At 46.0% G+C, this 12,198-nt stretch overlaps 1 protein-coding gene across 1 annotated transcript in view; it reads left to right on the top strand.

Annotated features, from left to right (window-relative positions):
- Positions 1-12,198, top strand: part of CRAT (carnitine O-acetyltransferase) — a 466,622-nt gene that overhangs the window by 315,152 nt on the left and 139,272 nt on the right. Inside the window, exons 8-9 of the mRNA XM_069237047.1 lie at positions 2,869-2,969; positions 3,454-3,573. Coding sequence (XP_069093148.1) covers positions 2,869-2,969; positions 3,454-3,573 — 221 coding nt within the window. The remainder of the gene's footprint in view (positions 1-2,868; positions 2,970-3,453; positions 3,574-12,198) is intronic.

Below are 12,198 nucleotides of genomic sequence, written 5' to 3'. Positions count from 1 at the left end.
CTCATAGGATATAATGGAATCGTAACACAGTGGAATGGATTTCCGTCATATTTGTGACTGAGTAACCCCACCCACCAGACTAAACCAGGTCCTTAGTATCCTTCGTCACACAACAGCCGTCTTCCTCAGCTGCAGGTTGTTGGCTTTCGACGCAGTATCCCTACCTTGATTCTCTTACAGAAACCTGCTTCAGCCCGTCCTCCATGCTGCTATTTGAGGTTGTCTTATCACCAGGATACAACATTTTCAACATCGGCAGTGCCTTGTTTTTGAGTTGGGAGGGTTGCCCTTATGCCCAACAAGCCCCTGAAACGTAAAATGATAAATATATGTAACCCCTTCTTTTTGCCAATGCCTTGCTGTGGCGTTACCATCACAACATTTAAACTTCCAAGGCTGAGCGTCTTTTAGAGCTCATCTCATAGCAGAAAGAACTTCAATGAGGAATTTCTTTACAGCAACACAGATCAACTAATCTCTTGTGACCAGAGGCTATTGGGAGTTGTCACCCTCCACTCGGGAGAAGGCAAACATACTTGCAAATCCCCCTCATCATGTGGGAAGTTATTTGGTTCTAGTTAACCAGGAACAAAGCTTTCAAACATTTGTACAGCAGTATCAATTGTAAGAACTAATATCAACCATCTACAATTATCCATTTAATCTGAATACTAAAACGCTGCAATATGTGCCTTAATTTGAACTGTAGGTAATGAAAATCCCTGTACCCCATGGCACATAATACCCGAGTCCATTGTTAGTTTGATTAAAACTGGTCTGCTATTTAGTATTCCAAGAGATCCTGCATTATGTGTGTGCCTGGACCAATCATACAATTTACAAAACAATAAAATATGCGTAGCGGTTTGGCTGATTATTTCTGGGACAGAACTTAAGCACGTCCTCTCCTAACTATCTGCTTGAGAAGATGAAGTATCTTATGCTCCCGGTCTAAAACTGCTCAGAAGGATTCCTTCATGGTGTTCCTAACTCTCAAGAGCTATGTTCCCATCCCCAGGGACCTAGTCCATACATTAAACTAAAGCTTGCATTTCAGTATCCCGACAGTCAGTCTCTGTAAAAACATAAACGAGGACCCCCAAGTCTACCCGGAGGGTGCCCCATAGGATAACATTGGCCAGTGTGCACCTAGCACTAAGGAGCGAGGAAGACGTTTAGCCATATCTTAAGTTTACAATTTTTTGTGTATAGTAAGCCCTGGTTGGACATCAGTGTGGCCGAGTGCTGAATCGAACTTCCTCCATTTCATAAAGAAAGCCTTTACTGCTCCACCTCGCTACCCTGTGAGAGTTAAGTGCCTAAAGGAAGTAACCCAACTATCCATTTTGGACATAAGAACGCAAGAAATCCAAGAGCTGTTTCTTCCTGATTGGTTCCAGTGTACAAGGAGCAAGAGACCCATATCCGGGAAAGCTGCACCGACTGAAGAGGTCGAATCAGGCTGAAACCTTTCTTGGGTTGCTTGTGTTTCGGTTTCGAGAGGACCTGATTTAATAGTTCAGGTTGAACTGTTCCTATTGAAGTAGTACCAAGACTGATGACCATATGCCAGGTCTAATCTGAGGCAGCATTGTGGACAAAATAAAGATGGGATGGAATGCTATCCCGAGCGATTGCCAGTGGTTAGACTTTGCAGGCATTCCACCCATCACCTCTTGTGTATTTGGACCATGATTATAGGAAAGTAACTTCCTCTTTTCTTTCTGGGGAAAAAGTGGAATTGCACACCTGCTACAGGCCTTACACAAAAGATGCTGCCTTCCAAGACATTGCTCGAAGTGGCTCTCAGACTGTACCCTGAACACTCAGGTCAACTTGATGGCCAGCTCATTCTCTGTGGTGGGTAATCTCAGCCTCTATCCTCATTCCTCGAAGGCTTGCTGCCCCCACCTCAAAGATTAGTGTCTTCCCATAATGGTTACTTTCTTCTCCCTGCAAGCACCCAGTGGTTATTCTGTGGTTAGTGTGTTCCCATCTGTTTGAGTCCCACCCTCACATTGGGTTTTAGCCCCTCTCCCTCTGTTGTTCGCCTTTTCCTTTCTGCTACCCTCACAGAATCTGTGGTTAGCCTCTCCAGTCGGTAGCATTACCTGATGGCTGTCCTCGGTCCCTCCTGTGGCTGGCTTCTCCCACCCTCTCTTGGTCTGGTCATTTCTGCCCACTCCCAGTAGACAATGATAATACCCATCATTGGTCCTTTAAAGGCTTTCGATGAGGCGTGTGCAAGTAATCTAAATACATTTATTAGAAATGATGAATCCCTTGACTCTAGGCAGGGGCTGCCATCCTTCCTCTGACACCACTTATGGTCCTTGATGTGTATGAGAATTCAGTTCCCGACTCGGATGACATTCTTCAGAGCTATCACATGGCCTTTCCTCCTAACAGTTAGACACACCTACCATCTATCGTGGGCAGCTATGTGCCTCAAGAATAGTCCCTGGTCACCTCGAAGGTCTAGACAGCCACAGACAGTGACTTCATGGCATCCCACAGTAAAACCCCTGCTGCTCACCTTCTAAACCTGCAGCCATGAGGGCGACATGCTACCGCTTGGCCTTGTTCTGCACTGACCCTCCTTCCTCTTCCGCAACTCGACTAGTAGAACATTGCCCTCTGTGTGGCACCCATCTATGGCGTGCCAATGCTGCTGTTGATGCTCTCAGTTTTGGTGTGGATGTTTTTATTCCAAGAGCCCAGGATGCAAGTAAATTAGGCACACCCCCAGAGGCCAAGTCTGCACTCGATGAGAGAGAGAGAGAGAGAGAGAGAGGGGCGCCTTGGGGGGTTTCAGTGTTGTCATGTGGAGCACACCAGTCATTGTCGAACGTTTTCTTCTCCATACAGTTCATTATTGCGGAAGATGGATCATGTGGCCTCATTTATGAACACGCCCCTGCTGAGGGCCCCCCAATAGTGGCTCTCATCGACCACATCGTAGAGTACACGTAAGGTTCTTCCACTTCTTTCCAGTTGGGTATTCTGGGTGTGGGCACGGTGTCTGTTGCTTTCTCTTCACCATCTGCTTTTTATGTGTAACATCAACTAGATAAGTTGTGCTCACTGCCGTCTGCCAAGAGCTTTGAAGAACTTGAAAATAACTGGAGCAATTATTGCCCCATTCCATCGACACCAAGCTTTACTTCAGAAGAAAGAAACGCTGACTCAGTCTGCTGTGGTTTCAGCCTCTAATCTGCACATGCCATCATTTTGTTTTACAAAGTTTACCATTTTCAGACCCTCCTAGGATGCTTATTTTCTGCCCTAACATCTTCATCCTTCTGTGCGCTCACCCAGATTAGCATGAGTACCAACCCCAGCGTTACCACCCCAAGAGTGGACATCCGGGGGTGTCGTCTGAGGCTGTGGTACCAGCCCAGTTATTTATACAAACCATAATGTAACCGGTGCTGTTTCAACGTGTTGTTTCAGGAAGAAGCCAGAGCTTGTGAGATCCCCGATGATCCCTCTGCCGATGCCCACTAAGCTGCGCTTCAACATCACGCCTGAGATCAAGAACGACATTGAGAAAGCAAAGCAGAACCTAAACATGTGAGTGAGCGCATGAGATGATACAGGGGTCCGGGTGCCGGAAGGAGAGTACAGTGGAAGTCAGTGGTTAGTGTCCAGAACAGGATGTGGCCAAAGTCTGTTCGATTTCTTTCATGTTTGCCCGAGAAAAGATCGGCTAAACACTGCACGTCTTCTATTGAAATGGCCACCAAATTTGCACAGAGATAGGGGACACTGATAAAACTATGAATACAAATAATGTGTGGAAATCGTGTTTCAGTGAATATTTATCATTTGTGCATCACCAAGTAAAGTGTCTTGATTTGGTTTGGTCCTATTATTAAAATCTTTGTTTCAATCATACTTAAGAATTATGAAAAATATGCTTCATTTTTGCTTTTGATTTTGTTGTGTTACAAGAAATTACATCCCACAGTCTTTCCTTTCAAACTTCTCCAGCAAAATTTTCACATATTTCCCTTTTCTTTCTACGACTGCCAAGTGAAAAGAATTTGTAAACACAAAAAAGTGTTTAAAAAAAATTACCACTAATTTGTCAGAAGACCTAGCCCAACATTTGACCTCTGTCTTTGAAGCGCAGCAAATGTTACAGAATTTAAAGTCATCTTTATTTATCGCTCGGACTTTCATAACTCACCAGTGAATCGCGACCCGCAGTTTGGGAAATACTGTATTAATGTAAAAAGCCTCCTTGGCAAACTGACAGTACTTGCTTGACGATGGGAAAGTATATTTCATTAGATAAGCCAGGCATAAAATTATACTTGACATCAGGAGGGAGAAAAGTCCGGCCAATTACCAGGTGACGGATAGAGGTAGAATTCTGCTGTAAAGAGCAAGAATCCAGAACAAAACTAGAGAGCAAGTTGGTGATGAGCGAGATTAAAAATCAAGAACGAATGTGTTGCAATGCATAAATTCTGTCATGATTGCGTCCCTTGATGTAAACAGGAACTGACCTCACAGGAAAGACTTGTACTTGTCTTCTGGACAATCCACGATCTAGAGAAGGATAGTTCAAATGGCTGGGCATATCTCTTCCTTTCGGATCATATCCTCAGCTAGGCACACAAAGAAGACTTAGGGCCTGATTACAACTTTGGAGGATGTGGTAATCCGTCCCAAATGTGACGGATATACCACCAGCCGTATTACGAGTTCCATAGGATATAATGGACTCGTAATACGGCTGGTGGTATATCCGTCACATTTGGGACGGATTAACACCTTCCTCCAAAGGTGTAATCAGGCCCTATATTTGAAATCTTGTTACCACTGCCAGGCTCTGCAGCCTGACTGCTGCGCTCACAGTCCAATGCCTTCCACTGATTGCGGAACATCCTTCGGAGTGATCGCGATCATAGAATTATTACGGCCCATGCCACAAGGGCTCGCAGCTATGCGCCACGTCACCTGGGTGCACAGTAGATGCACAGACTTTCTCTTACTGCGGGCACCCACTGATGAGTTCAGGGCACAGTTGTGACAACCAATCAGCTTTCTTGGGATCTTTCCTACAAGAAGTGACTTCTTCATCATTAAAACCTCACAAACATACTAACATTCACAGGGAAATCTGTGAGGTCTTTTATCTGGAACCCGATGCAGTCAGTGGGTTCTGGACTGTATCTAATGGGCCTGTTGTTATTTATTCACTGCTGGTGCCAGAGACCCTAGGGAACGTTGCACCCCAATTGCAAATCCATGATCTCCAGTATCTTATCCATCATTGAGCTACAATTGTCTGTCCAGGAACCCTTCAAAGGCATTTTTAGCATATCAGTGCAAGGATACACTTAAAAAGAAACAGCCGTGGACTTTATGTAGTCTGTCCACCTAATTGTGTGGATCAGACTCTAGCTAACGAGATGAAGAGACAGCTGAACTTTCTTCCAAAGGTTTCAACTATCAGATCTATTACTGCATGTCTAGTTTTGTATTTTGGGCTCCTCCTCAGAAAGGATCGAGTGTAGTTACATGAGTTATTGCTCATTTTGAGGTTGCTCTCTTTGATGTTTAAAAGGGTAGGTCGCTCCCCCTGCAGCTCCTCCAGGTTCCTGAGTTCCTGAGACCCACCTCACAGTAAGTACCCCCCCCCCTCCCAGCCCCTCGCTCTGCCCCGCGCTACTCACCCTCTCTCCTGCTCCTGCTTCTTTTCTTCTTTTCTTCTTCTCTGTTCTTCTGTTCTTCCTCCTCGCTCCTCGTCTGTAATCTTCTTCTGTACTCTTCTTTCCCCCGTCTTCACTCTTCTTCTCTTCTTCCTCATCTTCTTCTGTGGTCTTCTGCCCTCTGTTCTTCGTTTTTCTGTATCTTCTTCTGTGTTCTTCTGTGTTCTATGTTCTTCTGTGTTCTTCCGGTCTTCCTTTCTTCTCTCCTTCCGGTCTTCTGTTCTTCTGTTCTTCTGTTCTTCTTGTCTTCTGTTCTTCTTGTCTTCGGCTCTTCTGCCTCCTCCGTCCTCTTCTCCCCGCGCCTGCCCTCCTGCTCCTGTCTCATCCCCCTCCCCCACTCGCATCCCCCTCTCTATCTCTCCTATCTAACCCGTTCACTATCTACCTCCCTCACTCCTCCTATCTACCTATCTCTCTATCCCACTATCTAACTCCCTCACTCTCCACCTCCTCCTATCTTCCTATCTCTCTATCTATTTCCCTATCTATCGATTTCCCTATCTATTTTCTCTATCTATTTCTCTATCTCTCCCCCCCTCCCTCACCTCCTCTATTACCTATCTTCCTATCCTCTCACTCTACCTCTCACCCTCACTCACCTCTACAACCCCCCCTCCCCTATCTTCTCAACCCTACTCCTATCTGTTCGATGGCATCTGTCGCTGTAGATACGCATGTTTTGCATAGCTCGCCATCTGGTGTTGGGCCGGAGTGTTACAAGTTGTTTTTCTTCGAAGAAGTCTTTCGAGTCACCGGACCGAGTGACTCCTCCTTTTGTCTCCATTGCGCATGGGCGTCGACTCCATCTTCGATTGTTTTTTTTCCGCCATCGGGTTCGGACGTGTTCCTGTCGCTCCGAGTTTCGGAACGGAAAGATAGCTAATTTCGGAAGATTTTCGTCGGTATTGTTGCGTTCGGGATCGGCGTAGTTAGATTCAACACCGCGTCGAAAGATCGAAGAGCTCCGGTGCCCTTCGGGGTAGTTTTTCGAACCCCCGTCGGGGCCTGGTCGGCCCGACCGCGTGCAGAAGAACGCCGATGGAACGGACCCCGTTCCGCTTCTGTCCCAAATGCCACAATAAATACCCCTATACAGACCAACACTTGGTCTGTAACCTGTGCCTGTCACCTGAGCACAGTGAAGACACCTGCGAGGCCTGTCGTGCGTTCCGGTCCCGAAAAACACTCCGAGACCGTCGAGCCAGAAGACTTCAGATGGCGTCCGCGCCGACAGCCCACCGAGAGTTCGAGGAACAAGAAGAGGAAGGAACCTTTTCGACCCACGAATCGGACTCCGAAGGATTCGACGATACACAAACCGTGAGTAAGACGTCGAAAACCACTCAGAAGAAGATTTACAAGGCCCAGGGGACGCCACTGCCACCAGGCCATGGCTCGACCCATAAATTTGGTGACCGACCGTCGGCACCGAAAAAGGCCCAAACAGTGCCGAGATCGTCCGACTCCGGTCGAGTCACCGGCACGCAGCCTTCTCGGGACCGAGAAAGTGCTGGAGACAAGCATCGACACCGAGATACCGGTGTAGACACGGCTCGACGCCGAGACAGCGGCACCGACGAAGATCGACGCCGAGAGGTTTCGGCCCCGAAAAAGAAAAAAGTCACCTCAGAGCCGAAAAAAGATGCAGACAGGGTTTCGGTGCCAAAACAAACTGCAACCGACCCAGTTTCAGGCTCTTATACAGAAGAGCAATCGCTAACCTCCCAAATGCGAAAGCATAGGTTTGAGGAAGAGCTACAATCAACTGATGTAGACCATACGCAAAAGCGTATTTTCATACAGGAGGGGACAGGAAAAATAAGCACCCTTCCCCCTATTAGAAGAAAGAGAAGATTGGAGTTCCAAACTGAACAAACACCACAAACAAAGGTGGCGAAAAAGGTTACTCCACCACCCTCTCCTCCACCTGTAATTAACGTCTCACCAGCACAAACTCCATCACATTCCCCAGCTCACACCACCATGAGCCAGGGTGACCAAGATCAGGACGCATGGGACTTATACGACGCCCCAGTGTCAGATAACAGCCCGGAGGCATACCCTACGAAGCCATCTCCACCAGAGGACAACACTGCGTATTCTCAAGTGGTGGCTAGAGCAGCACAATTTCACAATGTAAGCCTCCACTCAGAACAGGTCGAGGATGACTTTTTATTCAACACCCTCTCCTCCACCCACAGCTCCTACCAAAGCCTGCCTATGCTCCCTGGTATGCTCCGGCACGCAAAAGAAATCTTTAAGGAGCCGGTCAAAAGTAGGGCAATCACACCAAGAGTCGAAAAAAAGTATAAGGCGCCTCCTACAGACCCGGTTTTCATCACTACACAGCTGCCACCAGACTCTGTCGTTGTAGGAGCAGCTAGGAAAAGGGCCAACTCCCACACATCTGGAGATGCACCACCCCCAGATAAAAAAAGCCGCAAGTTCGATGCAGCTGGTAAGAGAGTCGCAGCACAAGCTGCAAACCAGTGGCGCATCGCTAACTCTCAGGCACTACTTGCGCGCTATGACAGAGCCCATTGGGATGAGATGCAACATCTCATTGAACATCTGCCCAAGGACCTACAAAAGAGGGCAAAACAAGTGGTTGAGGAGGGACAGAACATTTCAAACAACCAAATACGCTCCTCCATGGACGCTGCAGATACAGCTGCACGGACAATTAATACATCTGTAACTATCAGAAGGCATGCATGGCTACGAACGTCTGGATTTAAACCAGAGATTCAGCAAGCAGTTCTCAATATGCCTTTTAACGAAAAAGAACTGTTCGGTCCAGAAGTGGACACAGCGATTGAGAAACTCAAAAAGGACACGGACACTGCTAAAGCCATGGGCGCACTCTACTCCCCGCAGAGCAGAGGGAATTACAGCACATTCCGTAAAACACCCTTTAGAGGGGGGTTTCGGGGTCAGGGCACACAAGCCAGCACCTCACAGGCAACACCGTCCAGTTACCAGGGACAGTACAGAGGAGGTTTTCGGGGACAATATAGAGGAGGGCAATTCCCTAGGAATAGGGGAAAATTTCAAAGCCCCAAAACCCCTACTACTAAGCAGTGACTCACATGTCACTCACCCCCTCCACACAACACCAGTGGGGGGAAGAATAGGTCATTATTACAAAGCATGGGAGGAAATCACTACAGACACTTGGGTTCTAGCAATTATCCAACATGGTTATTGCATAGAATTTCTACAATTCCCTCCAAACATACCACCAAGAGCACAAAATTTATCAAAACATCATTCCGAGCTCCTGGAGATAGAAGTTCAAGCACTATTGCAAAAGAACGCAATCGAATTAGTACCAAACACACAAATAAACACAGGAGTTTACTCACTGTACTTTCTGATACCAAAGAAGGACAAAACGCTGAGACCAATCCTAGACCTCAGAATAGTAAACACATTCATCAAATCAGACCACTTTCACATGGTCACACTACAAGAAGTGTTACCATTGCTAAAACTACACGACTACATGACAACTTTAGACCTCAAAGACGCGTATTTCCATATACCAATACACCCATCGCACAGGAAATACCTAAGGTTTGTATTCAAAGGAATACATTACCAATTCAAGGTATTACCTTTCGGATTAACAACCGCACCAAGAGTCTTTACCAAATGTCTAGCAGTAGTCGCTGCACACATCAGAAGGCAGCAAATACATGTGTTCCCATATCTAGACGACTGGCTAATCAAGGCCCATTCGTTCATACAGTGCTCAAACCACACAAATCAGATCATACAAACCCTCTTCAAACTAGGGTTCACCGTCAACTTCACGAAATCCAACATTCTGCTGTGCAAGGTACAATACCTAGGAGCCATAATCGACTCAACAAAAGGAGTAGCCACTCCAAGTCCCCAAAGAATTCAAAATTTCAACAACATCATACAACGCATGTATCCAACACAAAAGATACAAGCAAAGATGATTTTACAACTCCTAGGCATGATGTCTTCATGCATAGCCATTGTCCCAAACGCAAGACTGCACATGAGGCCCTTACAACAGTGCCTAGCATCACAGTGGTCACAAGCACAGGGTCATCTTCTAGAGCTGGTGTTAATAGACCGCCAAACTTACCTCTCGCTTCTATGGTGGAACAACATAAATTTAAACAAAGGGCGGCCTTTCCAAGACCCAGTGCCACAATACGTAATAACAACAGATGCTTCCATGACAGGGTGGGGAGCACACCTCGATCAATACAGCATACAAGGACAATGGAACGTACATCAAACAAAACTGCATATAAATCACCTAGAACTGCTAGCAGTTTTTCAAGCACTAAAAGCTTTCCAACCAATAATAGTTCACAAATACATTCTCGTCAAAACAGACAACATGACAACAATATATTATCTAAACAAACAAGGGGGGACACACTCCACGCAGTTAAGCCTGCTAGCTCAAAAAATTTGGCGTTGGGCAATTCACAACCAAATTCGCCTAATAGCACAATTTATACCAGGGATTCAGAATCAACTCGCAGACAATCTCTCTCGAGATCACCAACAGGTCCACGAATGGGAAATTCACCCCCAAATTCTGAACACCTATTTCAAACTCTGGGGAACACCTCAAATAGACTTGTTTGCGACGAAGGAGAACGCAAAATGCCAAAACTTCGCATCCAGATACCCACACAAGCAGTCCCAAGGCAATGCCCTATGGATGAACTGGTCAGGGATATTTGCTTACGCTTTTCCTCCTCTCCCTCTCCTTCCTTATCTGGTAAGCAAACTCAGTCAAAACAAACTCAAACTCATATTAATAGCACCAACTTGGGCAAGGCAACCCTGGTACACAACGCTGCTAGACCTATCAGTAGTACCCCACATCAAATGGCCCAACAGGCCAGATCTATTGACACAACACAACCAAAAGATCAGACACCCAGATCCAGCATCGCTGAATCTAGCAATTTGGCTCCTGAAATCCTAGAATTCGGGCACTTACAACTTACCCAAGAATGTATGGAAGTCATAAAGCAAGCCAGAAGGCCATCCACCAGGCACTGCTATGCAAGTAAATGGAAGAGGTTTGTTTGCTACTGCCATATTAATCAAATCCAACCATTACACACGACTCCAAAACATGTAGTGGGTTACTTGCTTCACTTACAAAAATCTAACCTGGCTTTCTCTTCCATTAAAATACACCTTGCAGCAATATCTGCATACCTGCAGACTACCTATTCAACTTCCCTATATAGGATACCAGTCATTAAAGCATTCATGGAGGGCCTTAGGAGAATTATACCACCAAGAACACCACCTGTTCCTTCATGGAACCTAAATGTTGTCCTAACTAGACTTATGGGTCCACCTTTTGAACCCATGCACTCCTGCGACATACAGTTCCTAACCTGGAAGGTGGCATTTCTCATCGCCATTACTTCCCTAAGAAGAGTAAGCGAGATTCAGGCGTTTACAATACAAGAACCTTTTATACAACTACACAAGAATAAGGTCGTCCTAAGGACTAATCCTAAATTTTTACCAAAGGTTATTTCACCGTTCCATCTAAATCAAACAGTGGAACTTCCAGTGTTCTTTCCACAGCCAGATACCGTAGCTGAGAGGGCACTACATACATTAGATGTCAAAAGAGCATTGATGTATTACATTGACAGAACAAAAAACATCAGAAAGACTAAACAACTATTTATTGCATTTCAAAAACCTCATGCAGGAAACCCAATATCAAAACAAGGTATAGCCAGATGGATAGTTAAGTGCATCCAAATCTGCTACCTTAAAGCTAAACGACAGCTGCCCATTACACCAAGGGCACACTCAACCAGAAAGAAAGGTGCTACCATGGCCTTTCTAGGAAACATCCCAATGCAAGAAATATGTAAGGCAGCCACATGGTCTACGCCTCACACATTCACCAAGCACTACTGTGTAGACGTGTTATCCGCACAACAAGCCACAGTAGGTCAAGCCGTATTAAGGACATTATTTCAGACTACTTCCACTCCTACAGGCTGATCCACCGCTTTTGGGGAAATAACTGCTTACTAGTCTATGCAGAACATGCGTATCTACAGCGACAGATGCCATCGAACTGAAAATGTCACTTACCCAGTGTACATCTGTTCGTGGCATCAGTCGCAGTAGATTCGCATGTGCCCACCCGCCTCCCCGGGAGCCTGTAGCAGTTTGGAAGTTACCTTCAATTATTTATATATGTATCATCTCAACCTTAAATAGGTGCATACTTAGTCACTCCATTGCATGGGCACTATTACTACAATTCAACTCCTACCTCACCCTCTGCGGGGGAAAAACAATCGAAGATGGAGTCGACGCCCATGCGCAATGGAGACAAAAGGAGGAGTCACTCGGTCCCGCGACTCGAAAGACTTCTTTGAAGAAAAACAACTTGTAACACTCCGGCCCAACACCAGATGGCGAGTGTAGGAAAGTACCA

The sequence above is a fragment of the Pleurodeles waltl genome, chromosome 6, assembly GCF_031143425.1.
Source record: "Pleurodeles waltl isolate 20211129_DDA chromosome 6, aPleWal1.hap1.20221129, whole genome shotgun sequence".
Taxonomy (NCBI): Eukaryota; Metazoa; Chordata; class Amphibia; order Caudata; family Salamandridae; genus Pleurodeles; species Pleurodeles waltl.
The sequence above is the reverse complement of the archived record's forward strand: the minus strand, read 5'-3'. Positions and strand labels throughout refer to the sequence as shown.